The 24543-nt window shown below is 44.1% G+C and overlaps 1 protein-coding gene across 1 annotated transcript in view; it reads left to right on the top strand.

The window, feature by feature from the left end:
* ALOX5 (arachidonate 5-lipoxygenase) overlaps positions 1-24543 on the top strand; it is a 54531-nt gene that overhangs the window by 14126 nt on the left and 15862 nt on the right. The window contains exons 4-6 of the mRNA XM_022569481.2: positions 14635-14757; positions 22150-22256; positions 24235-24407. Coding sequence (XP_022425189.1) covers positions 14635-14757; positions 22150-22256; positions 24235-24407 — 403 coding nt within the window. The remainder of the gene's footprint in view (positions 1-14634; positions 14758-22149; positions 22257-24234; positions 24408-24543) is intronic.

The raw sequence follows: 24543 nt of genomic DNA, 5'->3' as shown, positions 1-24543 counted from the left end.
AGGATAGACGTATAGATCAATGAAATAGAAGTGAGAGTCCAGAAATAAGCCCTTACACTTATGGTCAGTTAGTTTTCAACAGAGGCAACAAGACCATTCAATGGGGAAAGAAGTCTTTTCCACAAATGGTGTTGGGACAACTGAATAGCCACGTGCAAAAGAATGAAGTTGAACCCTTACCTCACACCACATATGTAAATTAAAATGGATCAAACACCTAAATGTAAGAGATAAAACTTTGAAGAAAACTTGGGTAAATCTTCATGACCCTGAATTTGGCAAAGGATTTTTATATATGACCATGAAAGCATAAGCAACAAAAGAAATACAGATAAGTCGATGTCATCAAATTTTAAAACTTCTATGCTTCAAGGACACCACCAAGAAAGTGAAAGAACAACCCACAGAATGGGAAAAAATATTTGCAAATCATGTATCTGATATGGGACTTGGATCCAGTACATAAAGAACTCTTACAACTTAATGATAAAAGATAAATAATCCAATTTAAAAATCGGCAAGGACCTGAATTGATATTTTTCCAAGGAAGATATACAAATGACCAATAAGTACATGAAAAGATGCTTGACATCATTATTCATCATGGAAATGGAGATCAGCACCACAGTGAGATACCACTTCACACTCACGAGGATGGCTAGAATCAAAAAGTCAAATAATAACAACGTGAGGATGTGGAGAAGTCAGAACCCTCATACACTGCTGGTGGGAATGTAAAATGTAACAGCTGCTTTGGAAAACAGTCTGATAGTTCCTCAATCTATTAAACACAGAGTAACCATATGATCCAGCAATTCCACACCTAAGCATATACCCAAGAGAAATGAAAACTTATGTTCACACAAATATACCTGTGCATGAATATTTATAGCATCATTATCCATAATAGCCAAAAGGTGAATACAACCCAAATGTTCATGAACTGATGAATGTCAGTGGTATATCTATATAATGGAATATATTTTGGCCATAAAGAGGAATGAATAAACACTTCTCCAGAGCAAATATATAAATGGCCAATAAGCACATGCAAAGATGCTCAAAACCATTAGTCATCAAGAAAATGCAAATTGAAAGCACAATGAGATACCACTTCACACACACTAGGGTGGTTGGAATTAAAAAGACAGATAATAAGAAGTGCTATGAAGCATGTGGAAAAACTGGAGCCCTCATATATTGCTGGTGCAATGTAAAATGAAGCAGCCACTTTGGAAAACAGTTTAGCACTTCTACCTAGGTACTTACACAAAACTAATGAAATCGTATTTCTACACACACAAAAAAACTTATACACAAATATTTATAATAACACTATTCATAATACCCCCAAACTAGAAACAACCTAAATTCTGTTAATTGATGAATGGATAAATAAAATGCTGTATATCCATGCAATGGAATATTATTTGGCATTGAACTATGGATACATGCTAAACTATAGATGAACCTCAAAAACACTATAATAAATGAAAAGGTCATATACAAAAGGCTACATGGTGTATGATTCTATTTATATGAAATGTCCAGAAGAGGCAAGTCTATGGACACACATTAGTAGATTAGTAGTTGCCTAGAGCTGAAAGTTGGGGGTGGGACATGGAGAATGACCATTAATGGGTACAAAGTTTCTTTTGGGGTGCACATATTCCAAAATTAGATTATGGTGATGGTTGCTCAACTCTGTAAATATGCTACAAACCTCGTAATTGGATACTTTTAAGGGATGAAATTTAGTGTATGTAAATTATATCTCAATATAACTGTTTTTAAAAATAATACATGAGCAAGAGTGCACATCTGGAAAGTGGTGGTCAGTGGGCTGTATCCAGCCTATAAATGTGTTTATTGTGTCATTGTGGAATTCTGAGTAAACAGGGCTCATTCTCTAGGTTTCCCCAGTCCAATACCAGTCTATCATCTATATCAAGGTTTCTTTCATTTCCTACTTTGGCCCCTGGAGACATTTGAGTTTGAGACTCCTTCCAAGGGAAGGAACAGTCAGCATGGTTAACTGGGCAGGGGCGGGGGTGGGGGGGTGCTTTTGGAGAGTGGTGACTGCTACACTTTTCACATATTCCTCTATAATTCAAATTCTTACAAGGAATATGTAATATGTCAGGTTTTGTTGTTTTTTTCAATCCAGTAAAGCAAGAGAAGGGGAATAATGTAGAAGGAGAATAATGTAGAAGCAGGAAAAATACCTGTAATCCATCCATTTCCACTTTTATTTCTTTGGGATTATATTGTATACATGACTTGACAGCCTCCTTTTTTTCCCTTAGAAGTATAGCAGGATCATTTCCCCATATTTAAAAAATCTCATCACAAACATTATTCTAGTTTTTATATAATATTTCATTGTATGGATGCACCATACTTTACTTAAACACCAACCTGACTGGACATTTAGGAGGTTTTTAATTTTTTACTCTTATAAACAATGTGAAAATCTTTCCTTTTTGTGTGTATTATTAAGTATTTCCTCAGGATAGATACCCAGAAATGAAATTACTAAGTCAAATAGCAGAAGTTATTAGTATATATAGACAAATTTCTCTTCAAAAATCTTTAACCATTTTTCATGATCAGTGTGTAGATACCTATTTCACTAATCCTTGCTGTAGCTGGGTGGTATCTTCTATTTTTTTAACTTTTCTAATTTTTAAAGACATCTCTCTTCTCTTAGCCCCTTATTCTTTCCCCCTTTCATGGACCCACTGCTGTCCAGTGGTTGAGAAATCCCCACTGAGACCAATGATTGCCCCAGTCTCAAAATTATCTTTAGCTCTATCCCCCGTTCCTTCAAAAACTTACATTTCCATGAAACAGAATGGAAAATGAGAAACAGGGCCATACACACATGGATACTTGATCTATTACAGAGGCTCTGACAATGAGTAGTGTGGGACTATTGGGAATCCATACAGAACAGAGAGAGAAAAGTGGAGGAAGAGAAAAAGGAGAAGAAATTGGACTCTACATCATATCATTCAGAAAACTCATTGTTGGGTTGAATAGACTTAAATGTTAAAGGCAAAACTATAAAACTTTTAAACTATAGAAGATTCTTCTTCATGACCTCAAGGAAAAAAGATTTTTCAAACAAGACTCAAAATGTACTAACCATAGAGGAAAAGAATAAACTCACCTATCTCGAAGTGAGGGACTTCAGTTCACTACAAGACAGCACAAAGAGAGCGAGGAGAAAGTTCACAGAGTGATGGACAAGAATTATTATTTATCATGTACCCTACAAATCTACAAGAAGAGCATTGTCAATTCAGTAGAAAAATGGACACTGCAGTCACTGCACAGAATATAAGCAGCAAGTATACGAAAAGGTGCTCAACCTCATTTGTTATCAGAGGAATCAAAAGTAAGATCACAATGAGCTACTGCTACTACTGCTGCACACACACACACACGGGCAAAACTGAAACAACTTGACAATACCCAAGTGTTAAAGAAGGTATGAAGGGATGGGAAGGCTCATACACTGCTGACAGGGATATAAATTGAAACAACCTCTGTAGAACACAGTTTTGCAATATTTGGTGAAATTGAAGCTACATTATAATCTTTGACTCAGAAATGCTACTCCTGGATCTAAATCCAGGTGTGCAGGTGCACCTGGATACATGTACACAGATGGTCACAACAGTATTATTTATGAGAGCCAAAAAAATGGAAACCACCCAATGTCCATCAGCAGTAGAACAAATAAATAAATTGTGATAACTCTACCCTGCAAGGAAGAGCAGTGAACTGTTGGTACCCACAGCAACATAAACAAACCTCACTAACACAGTGCTAAAGAATAGAAACCAGACACATGTCTGGCCAGTCCATGAGGTTTGAAATTATATTGCTTAGGCAAAGTTGTATAGCAGTGGAACAATAAACAGTAGCAGGAACCGATTATCACAAAATCAAGGTGATCGGGGAGGTTGAGTGGGCAGTGGGTGTTGAGGCTACTAGCAATGTTCTGATTCTCGATCTGGATGTTGCTTATACAGATGTCTTGTGCATTTTTATGCATATGTGAGTGTGTGTGTGCATATATACACATACATACATATATTTATATATTCCTTTCCAAAATGAAATTTTTATGATTTTTAGTACCAGCTATGGAAGAATAATCTGCTAATACAGTGCATAATGTTAAGGGTCTATGAATTTGCAGTTTGTTGTAGAATATTTGTGAGTAAGCCTCTCAGCTCAGGCACCATATGATGTGTTTTGAGACTTTTGTACTTGGTGCAGTGCACAAGGCATTGTCCAAGAGCTATGCACCGCCCATTCCCATCCTAAAGGGCGGGTGTTCATACGCCCCTTCCACAGCTTCCCTCCCCACTTCAACCACCCAGGGAAAGCCCCTACAGTGAGCACTCCACGTGCTTCTGGCCTTGTGGACGGAGGGAGTCCTAGACTGTGGCGAGTTAAACAGCTTCCAGAGAATCAGGCTAGTTTGTGTCCTGTTAAGAGAGTGGACAGCAAATCTTATCAGTTCCACACAAATTCAGTTAATGACTGATAGATCAGTCTTACAGGCATTTTGTCTTAACCCAGTATTTTCCAAAGTGTGCACTGGAGCAACTCGTCCCAAAACTTTCTCCCCAGAAGAGGGTCCCATGGTATAAAAAAGGTTGGGAAACTGTTTAACACATCCCCCTTCTAGAGGTTCACAATGCACATAAGCATTGAGGATTCTGAGAAGTTCTGGGGTAATGGACCGTGGTTAATTTTTTTTTTTTTTTTGCGGTACGCAGGCCTCTCACTGTTGTGGCCTCTCCCGTTGCGGAGCACAGGCTCCGGACGCGCAGGCTCAGCGGCCATGGCTCACGGGCCTAGCCGCTCCACAGCATGTGGGATCTTCCCGGACCGGGGCACAAACCCGTGTCCCCTGCATCGGCAGGCAGACTCTCAACCACTGGACCACGAGGGAAGCCCTCTTTTTTTTTTTTTTTTTAAAACCCAGTGTGTCCCAAGAGAATTTGACGTACGACTCTTAACATCGTGCAGAACGATTGCTCCATGCAGCACCCTTTGAGAAACACCCCTTCCCCAGGGAGAGGTGGATTCAGTGGTGTGTTGGTTTTACAGAGACGGGGCTCTGGCAGGGTCTAGGGAATGGGGCAGAAGGTTTTCTGGTGAGATAGTCTGCCCCTTTCTTAGATCTAATCATCGTTTCTTCCTCCTTCTACTCATCTGTCCTTTTCGGACCTCCTCCTCTGCTTCTGTTCAGGAAACACTGAACTTTGCACCGTCTGCATATTCTTATAGCTCCTCTTTCATATGAACTCACAGGCTTCCAGATTAGAGTTTGGAAGTAACAACTAAGAATAATCTCCAGTACGTCAAAAGCTGGCAAGTCCAGCTGGCTCTCGTCACTCAATCAGCCAGGCAGGGACATGGAGAATCCCACACAGGTCATAACCCAGCATCCATGTTCTCTCACTATGACTGCATATACCTGCGTGGTACACACACACACACACACACACAGGCACACACACACACACACACACAGGCAGACACACACACAGCAGAATGTGTTTTCATCTAATCTACATCATTTAATCTAATCATTCTGTGACTTGCTTTTTTTCCAGTGGTCATTCTGTTTTAAAGAGCAGCCAGTTGACACAGATAGGTGTCATCCATTCATTTTAGCTTCTGTGTAGTGCACCACCATGTAAGTAAACCACTGTGTTCACCCACTTCCCTGCTGGGGGACGTGTGGGTGGTCTTTAATTTCTGGCTGTTGCAAGCCACACCACAATAAGCTTCCACATATGTCTTGTCTCCTGGTGCTCTCTTGAATGAGTTATTCTAGAGAACATCCCTAGGAATAGACACCAAAGTTTGCAGACCACGTGTTAAGTTTTCTAAATATTGCCGACTGTTTTCCAAAGGGATTCTGCCAATTTTCACCCTAAGAGCTGTTCCTGAGTTGCTGTTTCCCTACATCACTGACCCACTTTGCACTTTGAGACATTTGCATCCTTCTCAATCTAATGTGTGTGCAATAGTATCTCATTGTTTCCCTTGTCCTTAAACTGCCACATATTTCTTGCTTTATGTGAAGGTACCATAACTTATTCAACCATTCTCCTATTCATGGACATTCAGCTTGTTTTCCATTTGTATATTGATTTGGTTTCAGTGCCTGATGAACATAGATGCAAAAATCCTCAACAAAATACTAGAAAACAGAATCCAACAGCACATGAAAAGGATCACACACCAAGATCAGGTGGGGTTTATCCCAGGAATGCAAGGATTCTTCAATGTACGCAAATCAATCAATGTGATAAATCATATTAACAAATTGAAGGAGAAAAACCATATGATCATCTCAATAGATGCAGAAAAAGCTTTCAACAAAATTCAACACCCATTTATGATAAAAACGCTCCAGGAAGTAGACATAGAGGGAACTTTCCTCAACATAATAAAGGCCATATATGACAAACCCACAGCCAACATCATTCTCAATGGTGAAAAACTGAAACCATTTCCACTAAGATCAGGTACAAGACAAGGTTGCCCACTCTCACCACTGTTATTCAACAGAGTTTTGGAAGTTTTAGCCACAGCAATCAGAGAAGAAAAAGAAATAAAAGGAATCCAAATAACAAAAGAAGAAGCAAAACTGTCACTGTTTGCAGATGACATGATACTATACATAGAGGATCCTAAAGATGCTACCAGAAAACTACTAGAGCTAATCAATGAATCTGGTAAAGTAGCAGGATACAAAATTAATGCACCGAAATCTCTTGCATTCCTATACACTAATGATGAAAAATCTGAAAGAGAAATTAAGGAAACACTCCCATTTACCACTGCAACAAAAAGAATAAAATATTTAGGAATAAACCTACCTAGGGAGACAAAAGACCTGTATGCAGAAAATTATAAGACACTGATGAAAGAAATTAAAGATGATACAAACAGATGGGGAGATATACCGTGTTCTTGGATTGGAAGAATCAACATTGTGAAAATGCCTATACTACCCAAAGCAATCTACAGAGTCAGTGCAATCACATCAAACTACCAAAGGCATTTTTCACAGAACTAGAACAAAAAATTTCACAATTTGTATGGAAACACAAAAGACACTGAATAGCTAAAGCAATCTTGAGAAAGAAAAATGGAGCTGGAGGAATCATGCTCCCTGAATTTAGACTATATTACAAAGCTACAATATTCAAGACAGTATGGTGCTGGCACAAAAACAGAAATATAGATCAATGGAACAGGATAGAAAGCCCAGAGTTAAACCCACACATATGGTCACCTTATCTTTGATAAAGGAGACAAGAATATACAATTCTTCGATTGTATACAATACAATTCAGCCTCTTCAATAAGTGGTGCTGGGAAAACTGGGTAGCTAATGTAAAAGAATGAAATTAGAACACTCCCTAACACTATACACAAAAATAAACTCAAAATGGATTAAAGACCTAAACATAAGGCCAGACACTATAAAACTCTTAGAGGAAAACATAGAACACTGTATGACATAAATCACAGCAAGATCCTTTTTGACCCACCTCCCAGAGAAATGGAAATAAAAACAAAAACAAATGGGACCTATGAAACTTAAAAGCATTTGCACAGCAAGGGAAACCATAAACAAGATGAAAAGACAACCCTCAGAATGGGAGAAAATATTTGCAAATGAAGCAACTGACAAAGGATTAATCTGCAAAATATACAAGCAGCTCATGCAGCTCAATATCAAAAAAACAAACAACCCAATCCAAAAATGGGCAGAAGACCTAAATAGACATTTCTCCAAAGAAGATATACAGATTGCCAACAAACACATGAAAGAATGCTCAGCATCATTAATCATTAGGGAAGTGCAAATCAAAACTACAATGAGTTATCACCTCACACCAGTCAGAATGACCATCATCAAAAAATCTAGAAACAATAAATGCTGGAGAGGGTGTGGAGAAAAGGGAACCCTCTTGCACTGTTGGTGGGAATGTAAATTTATACAGCCACTATGGAGAACAGTATGGAGGTTCCTTAAAAAACTACAAATAGAACTACCATATGACCCAGCAATCCCACTACTGGGCATATACCCTGAGAAAACCATAATTCAAAAAGAGTCATGTACCACAATGTTCATTGCAGCTCTATTTACAATAGCACATGGAAGCAACCTAAGTGTCCATCGACAGATGAATGGATAAAGATGTGGTACACATATACAATGGAATATTACTCAGCCATAGAAAGAAATGAAATTGAGTTATTTGTAGTGAGGTGGATGGACCTAGAGACTGTCATACAGAGTGAAGTAAGTCAGAAAGAGAAAAACAAATACTGTATGCTAACACATATATATGGAATCTAAAAAATATAAAAAATGGTTCTGAAGAACCTAGGGGCAGGACAAGAATAAAGACGCAGATGTAGAGAATGGAGTTGAGGAAATGGGGAGGGGGAAGGGTAAGCTGGGATGAAGTGAGAGAGTGGCATGGACATATTTACACCAAATGTAAAATAGATAGCTAGTGGGAAGCAGCTGCATAGCACAGGGAGATCAGCTTGGTGCTTTGTGTCCACCTAGAGGGGTGGGATAGGGAGGGTGAGAGGGAGGGAGACGTAAGAGGGAAGAGATATGGGGATATATGTATATGTATAGCTGGTTCACTTTGTTATAAAGCAGAAACTAACACACCATTGTAAAGCAATTATACTCCAATAAAGATGTTTCAAAAAAAAAAAGAATGACCAAATTCCCTTCCCAAAACTTTACAGTAATTTTCAATCCCACCAAAAGTATGTAAAAATATACTATTGCCCATACGTTCACTAATACCTGATAACATCAATCTTTTAAATTTTTAACAATCCAGGAATCCTTAAGTAAGAGCCGCTGCTGTCTTAATCTGCATACCCCTGACCAATGATGACTTTAGCCTCTGCATTTCCTATTTATGTGCTTTATTTTCCTGTGGGTTTATTATTAATCTAAAGCAGCTCTTTATATATTAAGATTGTATCCCTTTGTTATATGTATAGTGTGTATCATTTGTCTTCAGTTGCTTTTGTCACAGGTTTTAGCTTTTTACTTTCTTAATATATATATTCTTTTTCTTTGTAACTTTTGGGTTTCCTGCTTTGCTTAAGAAGGCCCTCCCCACCCCAGTGTTACATAAATTCTCATAGTTTTGTCTAATATTTTTATAATTTTATTTTTAACTTTAGGCTTTTAATTCATCGGCTATGTATTTTTATACATGATGTGAAGTGGGGGTCAAATGTCCCTGGTATCATTTATTACATAATGTTTCTTCCTGCTGCTTTGGGATGACACTCACAGCGCATGGAGCTGGCGTGGTGACCCCGTGCATGGGCTCTGCAGCCGGTGTTGGGCTCAGCTCCCACTTAACTGCCACACTCTGTCCTGTAAAAGTTGTGTAATCTCTTTGTGCCTCAATTCCCCCACCTGTAAAATGAGGGAAATAATAGTACCACTTCCTAGGGATTTTGGAAAGACTTAAATAGGTTACACCATGAAAACACACAGACTAGTATTTGACACATAAAAAGCACTGGATAAATATTAGCTAGTTTTGTATTATATCCACATATTTTCTTGGGTCTGTTTTTCTACTCCATGGCCCAGTGCCATCTTTTGGTTGCCAGAACTTTCTAATAAATGTGAATAGGCGTTATGTTATCTTAGTGTTCTTTTTAAAGTTTTTCATGATGAGAATCGCTTTGAATGACACGTGTGTCCTGTAGTGGCATTTCAATAATGTTGCATCTTTCCACCCATTTAGATCTTGTGTGATGTCCTTCAATAGAATTTCTACTTTTTCTTCATGAAGTTCTTTCACCTTTCTGGTCACTTTATACCAAGGGAAACTATAGCTTTTGCCATTCTAAGTAGGGTGTTTTTCCGTTTGCCAATGAATATTGCTGGGATAAAGATAATTACTCATTATTTAATATTTACTTTGTATTGACACCTTACTAAACTATTTTATTGTCTCCTTTTTTTAAAAATAAATTTATTTGTTTTTTTATTTATGGCTGTGTTGGGTCTTGGTTGCTGCACACGGGCTTCTCTTGTTGCAGAGCACGGGCTGTAGGCGCACAGGCTTCAGTAGTTGTGGCACGCGGGCTCTAGAGCGTAGGCTCAGTAGTTGTGGTGCACGGGCCCAGCTGCTCCGCGGCATGTGGGATCCTCCCAGACCAGGGCTCGAACCCATGTCCCCTGCATTAGCAGGCGGATTCCAAACCACCGCACCACCAGGGAAGTCCAATATTGTCTCTATTTTTAAGTGAGTCTTTTTAATTGCCCAGTTATTTGATCGTATTATGTAAATGATGATACTTTTGTCTCTTAGTTTACATTATTACATCACTGATAATTTTTTCTTATTGCCAAAACAAAGTAACAGTAGCAAGGATGAACACCCTTTCTGGGTCTTGATTTTTGAGAAAATGCCTTTGATATTTTTATTTGTTCAATATATTTGCTATTGTTTTCTAATAAACACTCTTTACTATATTTAGGAACTTCTTGGTTCATTCTAATGTCATTTTTGTTTGGCTGAACTTGTTCAATTAATATATGAAAGGGTGGGTAATATATGCAGGTAATATAATGTCTTGAGTCCATACTTGATATAAGAGGCTTAAATGATTATCTAAAAAAGTCTGTAAACACCTTACACTATCTCCCCGTTTTCAGTAATGGCAAATGAGAAACCTAGTGATAGTTTCATTATTTTCCTTTTCCCAGAAGCTTGTGAGTTTGTGGAACCATCTCTCCTCTCTCTCTTTCCCTTTCTCAATCCCCTCTCCGTCTCCACAGCATTCTCCTCTTTGACATTTTACAATTTAATCAGTATATATCTAGGAATGTCTTTTTTTTTTTTTTGGCGGTATGCGGGCCTCTCACTGTTGTGGCCTCCCCCGTTGCGGAGCACAGGCTCCAGACGCGCAGGCTCATCGGCCATGGCTTATGGGCCCAGCCGCTCCAAGGCATGTGGGATCTTCCCAGACCGGAGCACAAACCCGTGTCCCCCGCAGCGGCAGACGGACTCTCAACCACTGCGCCACCAGGGAAGCCCTAGGAATGTCTTTTTTTTTCCTTTCTTTTTTTTCTGCCTAGGATTTACTCAGAAAATTGAGGTCCCTTCAGCTTAAGGAAGTTTTTCTCCTATTTCTTTGGTTTTTACTTCTCCATGTATCCCTATCTCTCCTCTGGAACTCTCTCTGCACATCAAATCTTCTATATCTGGTTTTCATGACTCCTATGTTTTCTTCCATGACTTCCACTTCTTTGTGTATTTGTGTTACATTTCCTTACATTTCCTTCCATTTGTCACAGAGCAGTGTCTGGCACATAACAGGCACTCAATAATTAGTTACTGAATGAACAGATTTTGTCTTCCAGGAGACCAATCAGATCTCACAGTGACTATTACTCTTTTTTTCCATTTTTCTATGAAATATTCAATTCCGAAATCATGTTTTGTGGTTGCAGAAAGTCTTTTTAGATTCTAATTGCATCTCCTTAAGAATTCTCTCTCTCTCTCTCTCTTTTTAAAATTAAATGTCTTTTCTGCTTCTTCCTTCCTTCCTTTTGCCTGGTTGTTCAATTTGGTCTTTCCAATGGAGTATGATTTTTTTCTTTGCCTATTTATCTGTGGGTATGAAGGCCTTTGGCTCCTATGCACATCAGCCTGTCAGGCCTCTCAGGCAACAGTGCCTGCAGTGGAAGGAACATAGGTGTTGGTTTCAGGTGCCGGTAGTAAACTAGCTGGCAAACTGTGCTGTCTCCATGCAGTGAGAGGCCATTGTCTCCTGACCTCCTGAGGTGGGGCACTTTGGAGGCTGGGGGTCAGCAGGAAGGTGGGGTCTTGAGGAAATGTGCTCCAAGTAAACTCTACCCTTAAGAAAATGTGACTGTATTTGCTGGCCCGTCTCTCCTCATTGGGTTCAGTGCTTCCATACTGAAGAAATCCAGCTCTACTCAGCTCTTCAAATTAATTAGAGCCCTACTTCCCAGTGGCTAGGAAAAGATGGTTAGGAATATTTAAATTGATTTGACCAACAGTAATTAAGTAATCAACAGTTAATACCAGTGGGGCTACCAGATGACTGCCTCAATTTTACACATATATTGGAGATACCTTAAATCATTCTCTGAAACAAAGGGAAAAAAGTCAATAAATCAGTTGACGTTCGTGCATTCATCCACATTTTTACCCTGGTTAATGTTAATCCAGCATTGGTGTTAATACAGACAACAAAAATGAAGGTTTTTTTAATGTCGAGGAAAAGAGAACGTTGTTAGTAAACTAACAGCGAGAAATGTAGGTTCTATACAACAGAAAACGCTTTTCAAAATGCATCTTGAGTGATCATATGAGTGATCATATCCAGTTCCTGTTCACCTCTAACGATACTAATGAGAGGCTTACTGGGCCAACAGGATACCTCAAAAAACATTGTGGAATTTTTGTGACAATAAAAGTACAAGATGATATTAAAGGGCCTTAAGACTTTTAAAAAATAATTATTAGAGTATAGTTGCTTTACAATGTTGTGTTAGTTTCAGGTGTACAGCAAAGTGAATCAGTTACACATATACCTATATCCACTCCTTTTTTTTTAGATTCTTTTCCCAAATAGGCCAGTACAGAGTACTGAGTAGAGTTCCCTGTGCTATACAGCAGGTTCTTATTAGTTATATATTTTATATATAATAGTGTGTACATGTCGATCCCAATCTCCCAACTTATCCCTCCCCCCCATCCCCTGGTAACCATAAGTTTGTTTTCTATATCCGTGACTCTACTTCTGTTTGTAAATAAGTTCATTTGTACCCTTTTTTTTAGATTCCACATATAAGCGCCATCATATGTTATTTGTCTTTTTGTGTCTGACTTATTCACTCAGTGTGACAATCTCTAGGTCCATCCATATTGCTGCAAATGTCACTATTTTGTTCTTTTTATGGCTGAGTAATATTCCATTGCATGTATGGACCACATCTTCTTCATCCATTCCTCTGTTGTTGGACATTCAGGTTGCTTCCATGTCCTAAGACTTTTTAACGACCTGAACTCTCAGTGTTTTACTTCCCTCTTATAAGAGAGATTAGATTAAAAAGGAATACAGGCTTCCCTGGTGGTGCAGTGGTTGAGAGTCCGCCTGCCGATGCAGGGGACACGGGTTCGTGCCCCGGTCCGGGAAGATCCCACATTCCGTGGAGCGGCTGGGCCTGTGAGCCATGGCTGCTGAGCCTGCACGTCCGGAGCCTGTGCTCCGCGATGGGAGAGGCCACAACAGTGAGAGGCCCACGTACCGCAAAAAAGGAATACAAATGGAAAAGCTGAAATCCCAGAATGTAAATGTTGGTTTTTAAACAAATGTAAGATCATTTAAATAAATAAAAGATTATTCTCCCCACCCTAAAAGAAACTAACAGATTTTTGGTTTGGTTTGGTTTGGTTTTTCAATAAACAAAAAGAAAAGTAAAATTTTAAAAAACAAACTTAAATGCCCAATGCTACAGGATAAATTTTAAGGACACCAGGCTCTAAAAATTTTGGCGGGGTAGAGTGCACAGCCTGTCTTTGAGGGGAGCTGGGTTTTTTTTGTTTTTTTTTAATTTATCTATTTTATTTATTTATTTTTGGCTGCATTGGGTCTTCTTTGCTGTGTGCGGGCTTTCTCTACTTGCGGCAAGCGGGGGCTACTCTTCTTTGTGGTGCTCGGGCTTCTCCATTGCGGTGGCTTCTCTTGTTGCAGAGCACAGACTCTAGGCACGTGGGCTTCAGTAGTTGTGACACGTGGGCTCAGTAGTTGTGTCTCGCGGACTCTAGAGAGCAGGCTCAGTAGTTGTGGTGCACGGGCTTAGTTGCTCTGAGGCATGTGGGATCTTCCCGGACCAGAGCTCGAACCCATGTCCCCTGCATTGGCAGGCGGATTCTTAACCGCTGTGCCACCAGGGAAGTCCCGGGGAGCTGTTTTGATTATAACAATCTCTGAACCTGCTATTGGCATCAGTCTGTGACTGGAGGTCCTCACCCAACCTCCCTGCTGACTCATGCCCCCTTTGGGAAGGCATGACCACTGTCCCCTTTCCCTCGACCACCACACACAATACAGGGGTGATGACCAAGCTGGTAGGATGTTGGATGTCTAGGTCAAATGTGATGGGGCAACCTTAACCACTTCCACCTCCAGGGACCAGCAAGGCAGCTCTGTGCTGGGGAGACATCGCCCTTGAATGTCACCTCAAATAAATGAGGTCTTCTGATGCTCTCTGTACACACTGGTGTGCACCTACCACTCACCACCCCTGTGCTGTAAGCCCAGCTTCAGGTTTAGGGAACCTCTGGCTTCCCACTGTGAGACTCAGGGCACAGCAAGGTGGGGGGACACCAGACCTTGGGAGGCATCCCAGTACCTCGCCAGGCACACGCTCAGCTAAAGCATGGTGACCTTATGGGCACATCCTCAGACCACACAGGCAGCCTTCAGCCTGAGGGGCCAGCCCAAAAGCCAGACATTTAACCCAGTTTTCTTCTCCTTCCTTTTCACACTCAGATGGATGGAGTGGAACCCTGGCTTCCCCTTGAGTATCGATGCCAAATGCCACAAGGATTTACCCAGAGATATCCAGTTCGATAGTGAGAAGGGAGTAGACTTTGTTCTGAACTACTCTAAAGCGTAAGTGTTCAAGAACTCGAGGATGCTGGGCAGCCCTCCAGCGGCTGGGGCCGGAGATGGAACCCTCATTCCTCCCCTTGTGGTGGGCTTGGGCTGGGGGATCAGCTCAGCAGAGCAACTCTTCCCAAATCGTTTGATTATATCTCGGCAATAGCATGGATCCTTAATGCACAGTCAAATCACAGGGAAACCTGTATCTAAACAAATTTACAGACTGTAGGACTCCAGACACCAAACAGCTGTTTTCAGCCCGGAGTGGAGGTCTTTACTTGGAGTGCCCCATCCCCATCCACAGCTCATCTCCCCTTGGGCTAGTTCAAGGGTAAACAGTGTCCAGGATGTCACCCAGCTGGTAGGGCATTGCAGTAATAATGACCAACATGCCTGTGCTGATCACTTACATGCATCCCCGTTCGTCTTTCACTACAACCCCACGAGGCAGGCACAGATCTTATCCCCATTCTGCAGTTGAGGAATATGTGGAATAAGGAAGTACAATACCTTGCCCAGTAGCCCCTGCTAATTAACGGCAGAGATCCGAGTTCTGTGCTCCTTCTTGGCGGCTGAATTATTACACGGTTTTCAAAGACTCCCTGGGTGCTCATCACCAACATGGAGCCCCAGCCCTACCTCAGGGCTAGTGGAGGGGCATTTGAATCTGTACTCTGATACTTTAGGGAATTCTCACAATCATGCAAATTTGGAAAACCCTAAATCCGTGGTCATGCAACCTGACCAAGCCTTGGACGGCCCTGAGGAGATTCAGCACCTCCCGGTGCCCAGCACCCCCTACCACCAGGGTGAGAGTCTCCCAGGGTGGGCCCTGGCCTTGGGTTGGCATAACCAGGAGGCAGACAGGTAGAGAAGCACTAACCCAGTTAGCTTCTGTGGTAGCATTTGCTTAGCTGCATAGCTGCTCCACTCAAGAAGTTGCCTCATTTGGTCGAACTTCTATAAAGAAAGGGTGGGAGGCCACACACTCAGGCCTTCCTCTTTGGGGCATTTGAGAAAAAGCACGCACACACGCACACACACACACACACACACACACACACACACAGCCTCACTATCAGACTCCGCAGGGAATCCCCCCACATCACAGGGACTGGGATGCATTTGTCTCCCTGAGGCTGCATCTCCATGGGAGGGAGGAAGTAATAAGGGCCTGACACTTAATAAGCCTCTACTAAGTGCCAGGCTGTAGGTGTGGGTGCTTTCTGTATAGAATCGTCTGTTTTAACCTTCACAGCAACCCCAGGAAATAGGTACTGTTTTTTAACCATCTCCAGGTAAGTAAACTGAGGCTCTGCCAGGTCCAGGTCAAGGAATTTGCCTTAAGGTCATTTCGGCAGGAATTGGCAAAACCAGGATTTGAATCCAGGTCTATTGGGGTTCAAAACTGGGGATTTTCTTCCCTGCTACTATTGAGATCAAATGGAGAGTAAAATTAAAACCAAACCACTAGATTAGTAATGCAGCAGTACCCAACATCTGGCTCCCTGGAAACATCAGGGCAATCGTATGTCTCATTTCCTACCCAGGGGTTAGCATTATTGAGTCAAAGTCATGTGGCTTTAGGAGAGCAGAGTCCAGACCAGGGTGATACAACAAGGACAGAAGGCCCTTGTAAAAGGGGCAGTTTGGAGAGAAAACGATAATGCTAGAGAGGCAGCAAGGTCAGAGGAGATGATACTGCTTTGGGGGGTAGTGCCACCTCTGCTTAGTAATGGTGGGGGAGTGGATGGATGGATGGATGGATGGATGGATGGTTGGTGAGTGGAGGGATGGATAGTGGATGGTGGATGGAGGGATGGTGGAGTGAAAGCCAGGCTGTGCCTTTCTTATGTCTGCTCAGTGTTCCTTAGGTCATTGTCATCTTTTACCTCAGGATCCCAGCACAGCAGCTGCCACAGGATAGGTGCTCAGTAAACCCTTTCAAAATGAATTGAGTGTGGCCTTTGTGGCCACCTCACAGGCCCTCACTTCACACACACACACACACACACACACACACACACACACACACAAAATCACACACTTACCTTTTCCTTCTCACGTATCCCCATCATAGCCAACAGCATCCTAGATCAGTGGTTCTCAGTCCTGACTGTGCATTTAATATTAAGACTCCGTGCCACCTCACTGCAGCCAGGCTGTTAAGCCAGCATTTGCAGCGCAGGCATGAGTATATTTTAAAAGCTCCTTGGGGGATTCTAATGTGCAACCAGGATTGAAACCACTGGCCTTGATGCCTCCCTTGGCCTCATCCTCCATCCAGGTGAATGTGGGATCGTGTCCATCCCCTGGGTCTCAGTGTGCATGTCCTCCTTTCTCAGCTCCGCCATGTCTCCCCAGAATGTTCAGGAACATTCTTCTACCTGCTTCCCCAGGCTCCATCCCACACAGAAATTGGAAGTTCATTCTCAAGTACATGTATAGTTTGTTGGAGACTCCTTCTACAAAGCAAATATAATTCTTTGACTCGCCTACCTAAAATCCTTCAGTGATTACCCCAACCACAGGGGTCTCTGCCCAGCCTTCTCTCTTGCCCCCAGATGCACAGGACACCCCAGCCATGTGTGTCCAGAGCTGGGGGTCTTCGTGTCCCCTCGTCTTTGCCTCTCTGTTTTCTCTGCCTCAAATGCCCTTTTTCCCTTCTTTGCCTGGCCAAGTCCAACTCATCATTTTTCAGGACTGGAATAAGGTGCCCCTTCTCTCAGAAGCTCCTAGAAGCCCCAGGTCTGAGGGAGGCTTCCTCCCCTGTGCTCCCCAGTATGGGCCACACAGGCCACCATCTCTCCAGCAATACCATAGCCCATCTTTCTCTACATCTTCCATGTTACTTGGCCCCTTGAGCTGCAAGCTATTTGGCAGGACCAGAGCAAAGAAATCCTGAGATGGGCCCTCAGCCCCACCTGGCACAGCCCAGCTGGGGTGGTCAGCCGAGCACCAGCTCTGTTGGCACAGTGAACCAAGGACCATGAGGTCCTAAGAAGCAGAGAAGAGACACAGCCTCTGCATTTGAGGAGGATGAGTCAAGGGGACTGGGCCTCAGGGAAGCAGGTCAGAGGGACCCCACCCCGGGAGATGAGGGATTCATGGGAGAGGGCTCTGGGCCAGTGGAAGGTGAGCCTAAGGAAGCTGGTGAACTTCTTTGAGACTTGGTGTCTTCATCTAAAAAATGAGACCATAGCTCCCACTCCAGGCTGTTGTGAGAATATTAAGGAACCCCATATGTCAACCCTGCACAGAGAAGGTTCTCCCTAAAGACAGCATTAGTCTTCATTCATTCCCAGTAATGAGGTCAGGCCAGCCAGGACCCACTTCTCCAGCCTCACCTGCTGAGCACTTGCTCCCTCAGATCGACCTCTGCCCTCAAGGGCTCATAGAGGGACCCTTCCTCTGTTTGGTGTTATCTCATTATGGGGTCCAGGAAGGCTTCACAGCAGGACACCTAGCCTGGCCTTGCAGCTAACCAGACGGTTGGGAGCCTGGAGAAGCAGGACTCGGATGCTCTGGCAGAGGGAGCATCACATGTAAAGGTTGGGTGTGGCTGGGCCTACTCACAGAACCACGTGGGTGGTGAAATTTCATGTTGTCGTCAAAGGAGGAGCAGCTTATCTGTTTAATCACCACTCACCATTTGCAGCCTGGAGCTTTGATTGCAGGAGGTTGGCGGGACTGGTAAGGGAATGTTCTCTTCAAAGGAAATTGAGGAAGAGAGCTTCCTTCCCAGTAGAGAACAGTGCAGAAATGTTACTGAGTTCGGGAGAGGTGACCAGACCAGGGTGCTTGGGTCCTCACCCACCAGACATTTCTCATCAGATGAGATCGGAGTGGGGGGGGCAGCTCCTTGGAGGGGCATCCTTCTCCTTGGGGTCTGGATTTGCAGTGTTGGATGAGAAACAGGGAGAGGTGAGGGAAATCAGAGCCACATTGCAGAAGGTAGACCTGGCAGCCTTTGAGGGTCAGATGAGCGAGCCCAGCAGTGGAGAAAAACAAAGACAGGGAACGGGAGAGTAGGGAGGACTTCGGGATGTGGTGTGGATGTCCCAGGATCCAGTTGAAATTCAGGTCAAAATGGGGAGAGGCCGAGGGGAGAACCCAAGGCACCCTTGACACTGTACATCTGGCTTATAGGCAGAGTGGGGTGGTCTTCAGAAAGGAAAGCTGGACAAGAAGTGGTGAAGAGGAACATGAGTGCAGTCAGGGGGCATGTGGACGTTCAGAGCCCTGTCCGGCCTCCGATAGTGAGGCCAAGGGTAGAGTGGGATGGGTAGGCCCGGGGCTAAGCAGAGAGGCTTCAGGGAGAATTGAGGCCAAGCAAGGTTGAGAGCCCTGCAAGGGACGGGGGAGAGGGGGTCAAGGGCCAGATAGAGGCTTTGTTTGGGAACAGGGAGAAGAGTGTGGTCCGAAGGCAATAAGTCTTCCCACCCCTGCTCCAGTCCCACAGACCAGTCACCCACTGCTTGCGTGAAGTCAGACGAAATTACATGTATGGTAGCTCTTTGAAAGGAGCTGGTGGCATAGAGAAGGAAAGAGCGGGCCCCAAGATGAAGAACAGGAAGCTAGAGAGAAAAGATGGGCTTCCTTGCCCATGGTGAGGGCTGGGGTGAGGCCCTCTGAGGCTGGGTGAGAGCGAGAGAGGAAGAGATGATGGCACGGGAGCAGGGAAGCCGAGGGAGCTTGTTCTCTTGACTTTGGAAGCCAAAGCCAGGAGTTTTGCGGGAAGAAGTCCCCACACCCTCCTACTGTCACCCCAGCTCAGAAACAAGTTGGCTCCACATCACCAAAGCACTCAGAAAATAGGATTCTCCCCTTTAACTTCACGAATGCTACCCAAATCCTTGGATCTCCTTGGTAATTGTTAAAGTCGTCTCCTCCTTGTTCTAACTGATCCCTGTATGTCTGTATATCAACCCTATTTACCTATGCTGAATTCTGTTACAGTATCAGAGATGTGTCCCACTGGAAAATAAATTTGTTGGGGAAAATGTAGGGGGAAAAAATTCCCACCTAAAAGTTAGACCTGGAAATTTTTACTTATATTTGCTAAAGTGGCAGTTTTTTGTTAAAAATGGATCATAAAATAAAGGTATAAGTTAACACAAATCATAAAGTAATGTTTCCTTTAAAAAGGGTTTGCTTTATAGTTAAATTAATTTGGAAAACATTGCAACCTCTCCAGCAATGGTTCTCAAGTTATAGGTTGCATCAGAATCCCCTGGAGGGCCTGTTAAAATCTGGACTTAGAGACCCACCCCTAGAGTTTCTGATTAGGGAAGGCTGAGGTGGGGCCTGAGAATCTGCATTTCTAATGCCATCCTGGGGGTGCTGATGCTGCTGGCCCACCAACCACACTCGGGGTAGCAAGGTTATACTTTGCTTTCCTGGGGGAAAAAAACCTATTAATCTATTCAAAGTATAGCAACAAATATCAACTCATCTCTAATTACCCTTTAAAAGCAAAAGGTCACCTTATTTAGAGCCTGGAGAGCAGCGATTGTTTCTGACTCTAGCTGCGCCATCTTGGGAGAGATATTTAAGTTTTTTTGACCCATTTCCTTCCTATAAAATGAGGCTGGTGCTGCCTAACTGCTAGAATTGTTATGAGATTTAAACGAACTCATGTAGGCAGTGCCGCTGCGGTGTGGTCTAGCACAGTGTAAACCTAGTATCTAGTATCTCCATTCTGGATGCTTGGGAGGACTTTGTCCTCATTCCTGAGCCCAAGGAAGGAGACTGGCCAGGGAGCTACCTTCTCAGGCTCTGTTACTGCCTGTTTGCTGGCTCTTCTGGGCTTCTTCCATCCCCACGGGAGCTGGCCCAGAGAAGGCTACCTGCTGCTTGTCCTTTGACAAATGCAAATTGAGCTCCTGGGGATGGGGGCCTGAGATGAATCAAAAGTGGTCCCTTGGTCCCAGCTCCAAGAAGCTTACAGTCTAGTGGAGACCAAGCTATGGACAGCTCATCATGATAGTATGTGGTAGATATTCCTTTGGAAAAGAGCACTGGGAAAACTTGAGGCAGGGAGGAAGCTCTGAGGAGGCAGCATCAGAAAAAAGCTTTCTAAGAGAGAAGCCCAACCTGGGTCTTGAAGGATGCGTAGGAGTTCACCACGCTGATTGGAGGAGTGGAGGGGATGGCTTTCAGGGCGGTGAGAACTCCGTGATCCAGGAGGACCAGAGTGGGGGCCTGTGTAGGGAAGTGGAGCTGAGGCTGCCAACGCAGAGAGTTGGGCAAGGATCCCAACCTTTACTGGGGGGGGGGGTGGCGGGCGGTGCAGGACCATGGGGGTTTGAAGCAGGGATGAAGTCCATGGCGGTCAGCATTTTAGTGTCAAGGAAAAAGTGGTTGGTTGTCAGATGCTTCAGCGAGATCAGGGGAGTTTAGAGCTGACTCTTTAGATACAGCCACTAGGATGTGACACACAGTGCCCTGGGTGAGAGCACTTAAGGAGGGCAGAGAGGAGAGGAAGTAAAGAGGAGCCAGACGCAAAGATTCTTAGGTGAACTGAGTGTGAAGGAAGAAAGGGATGAATGAATTAAGCAGAAGGACCCCAGGAGGGAGAGGGCAAAGTTCTGTGCCGTAGCCTGGATTGTGAACTTGTCCACTGGTCCCTCCAGAACACCACAGTTTAAGGCTGCAGACGTTAATATTAACAGTAAGTGATAATCATGGTACTAGTCGCTAATATTTGTTGAACTCATTTTACAAATCAATGCTTTCTATATATCATGTCAGCCCTGTGAGGCAGGGACAGTTATTGTACCCGTTTCATGGATGAGGAAACTGAGGCACAGAAGGTTAGGGAATTGCCCAAGGCCATATGGCTGGGAAGAGATGGAGCTGGGATCTTCGGCCAGGCCCTTAACACTCTGTGCTGACCTGCATCCATCTCAGCTGCCCTCTCTGGCCTTGCATATGGACCCCTCAGCACCAGGCAAAGAGCCAAGGTTAGGCAGAAAGTAAACGAGGGTTAAATTCCACTAAACTGCTTATCCCCCCAAATCCACGAGACTCGGGAGAGCAGCTACATAGGAGATAACGGTGCTCTGTCCCTGGAAGCTTGCATCAATTTGGGGCAGCAAAAAGTTTGATGAATGAATGAATGAAGGCACAGACCAGAGCCCGTGTGAATGGGAAGAGAGCACTGTAGACTGCTGTCGAGGACAGGCGACTGGTCTCTTTCTTAGGGGAAATGCAGAAGGAAGAGCATGGGCATGGGTGCCAGTTTCTGTCCTGGTTTCCACAAGGCCAATCAGCTGCCCCCTTGGAGCTGCCCTGGGTTCAAGTCCCCTGGAGGCCCCATGAGACCAGGGTGCGGAGGGGCTTGGCAGGGGGCAGGTGAGGCCAGAGCGTGCAGGGGCGCCGCCGTGTCTCGGTCTGCAGGATGGAGAACCTGTTCATCAACCGCTTCATGCACATGTTCCAGTCTTCCTGGAGCGACTTTGCTGACTTTGAGAAAATCTTCCTCAGGATCAGCAACACTATTTCTGGTGAGTGTGCTTTGGGGGCTCTTATGGTGCTGGGGAGCCTTGCCTGGGTGTGGGAAAGGGCTGCTCCACCCACTCCAGCACTAGGCCTCCCTGTGCCTCAGGCCAGCACTGCCTGCACCCACACAGTACGCTCCACTGGGGATCACCCTCATGGCCAGAGGTTTCTCCTCCTTGGATGTCCAGTGTTGAGCACCCTCAACCTCATTTCACCATCGAAAGTCTCATAAATATCAACACTTTTTCTTTAAATAAATCAATCATTTATGATGCTTCTGAACAGAGAAAAGGCAGGAGTTAGCTTGTTTTTTAAGCATTTACGTGAAAGCAACAGTGGGTTCCTTTGGACTAGGATGTATTTGGTAGAACAGTAGCATCATCACTGCCAGGGATGGCACAGGAAGGACCACACAGCAACAGAAAGATTAGGAGACATTAAGGAGACAAGCAAGGGGGGAAACTGCCTTCACAAACTCCTCCCCAGGGTGCCCCCCGCTCCCCTCCTTCTCCCTCATCCTAGGGCCCCTGCTTCCTGGGCACAAGGACCTGGGGTTTTTTTTTTTCCTTTTCTTTTTCTATAGGTACAGTGTTGTACAACAGACCTCTAGAACGTACTCATCTTAACTGAAACTTCACGCCATGGATTAGTAACTCCCCACAGCCCCTCCCTAGCAACCACCATCCTGTGCTGCTCTTTGATTCTGTTGAGCTGGACTCGCTCAGATGCTTCATCTAAGTGGAACCATGCAGTGCTTGTCCTTCTGTGACTGGGTTATTTCACTTAGCATCATGTCCTCCAGGTTCACCCATGCTGTCACATATTGTGAATGCCCATCCTTTTTAAGGCTGAATAGTATTCCATTGTATGTATATACCACATTTTCTTTATTCATCCCTCTGTAGATGAGCATTTAGGTGGTTTCCACATCTTGGCTGTTATGAATTGTGCCGCAAGGAACATGAGGGTGCAGATATCTTTTCAAGATCCTGATTTCAATTCTTTGGGATAAATACCCAGAAGTGGGATTGCTGGATCATGTGGCAGTTCTATTTTTAACTTTTCGAGGAAACTCCACACTGTTTTCCATAGCAGCTGTGCATCCTGAATTCCCACCAACTGTGCACAAGGGCTCCAACTTCTCCATGGCCTCACCAACACTTGTCTTTTTTTTTTAATAATAGAATCCTGACAGGTGTGAGGTGCTATCTCACTGTGGTTTTGATTTGCATTTCACTGGTGACTAGTGATGTTGAGCATTCTTTCCTATACCTGCTGGCCATCTGTATGTCGTCTTCAGAGAAATGTCTGTTCAAATCCTTTGTCCAGGGTTTCCCTGGTGGTGCAGTGGTTGAGAGTCCGCCTGCCGATGCAGGGGACACGGGTTCGTGCTCCGGTCCGGGAAGATCCCACATGCCGCGGAGCGGCTGCATCCGTGAGCCATGGCCGCTGAGCCTGCGCGTCCGGAGCCTGTGCTCCGCAACGGGAGAGGCCACAACAGTGAGAGGCCCACGTACCGAAAAATCAAACAAACAAAAAATCCTTTGTCCATTTTTTAATCGGGTTATTGGTGTTTTTGCTATTGAGTTGTAGGAGTTCCTTATATATTTGGAAGATTAAACTTTTATCAGATATATGGTTTGCACAGATTTTCTCCGATTCTGTAGGTTGTCTTTTCACTCTGTTGATTGTTTCCTTTGCTGTGCAGAAAGCTTTTTAGTTTGATGCAACCCCATTTGTCTATTTTTGTTTTTCTGCTTGAGAAAGGGGTTCCCCAGGAACCTTCTGAGCCACTAAGGGCCAGCTCAGGGAGGATGGGGTGGTGCCATGGCCTGACCTAGTGGTCAAGCAGTTGGGCATGGTGGGCTGTCCACTGAGTGCCTGGGAGAGGGGACCCGGCAAGGACTCTGGCCCTCCGCTAGCATCAGGAAGACCTCAGCCCGGCTCAGAACTCAGGCTGAGCTCCAATTCTCTCCTCCATAGAGCAGGTTATGAATCACTGGCAAGAAGACTTAATGTTTGGCTACCAGTTCCTGAACGGCTGCAACCCTGTATTGATCCAGCGCTGCATGAAGCTGCCAGAGAATCTCCCGGTTACCACAGAGATGGTGGAGTGCAGCCTGGAGCGGCAGCTCACCTTGGAGCAGGAGGTTGAGGTAGAACCTGGTTGGCTGGAGACGGTGGTCCGGGCCAGAGGCTCAGCCAGGTCATACTCTGTTGGGCAGAAACCACTTCTTGCTGGCCATTGCTCGCTGGCCCCCAGGCTGCTACCTCCAGGCTCATCTGTCTGGC

The sequence above is a fragment of the Delphinapterus leucas genome, chromosome 16 (genome assembly GCF_059928025.1).
Source record: "Delphinapterus leucas isolate spDelLeu-1000000601 "Yukka" chromosome 16, BTC_Dleu_Yukka2, whole genome shotgun sequence".
Taxonomy (NCBI): Eukaryota; Metazoa; Chordata; class Mammalia; order Artiodactyla; family Monodontidae; genus Delphinapterus; species Delphinapterus leucas.
Note: the sequence above shows the minus strand (reverse complement) of the source record. Positions and strands in the feature narration are given on the sequence as shown.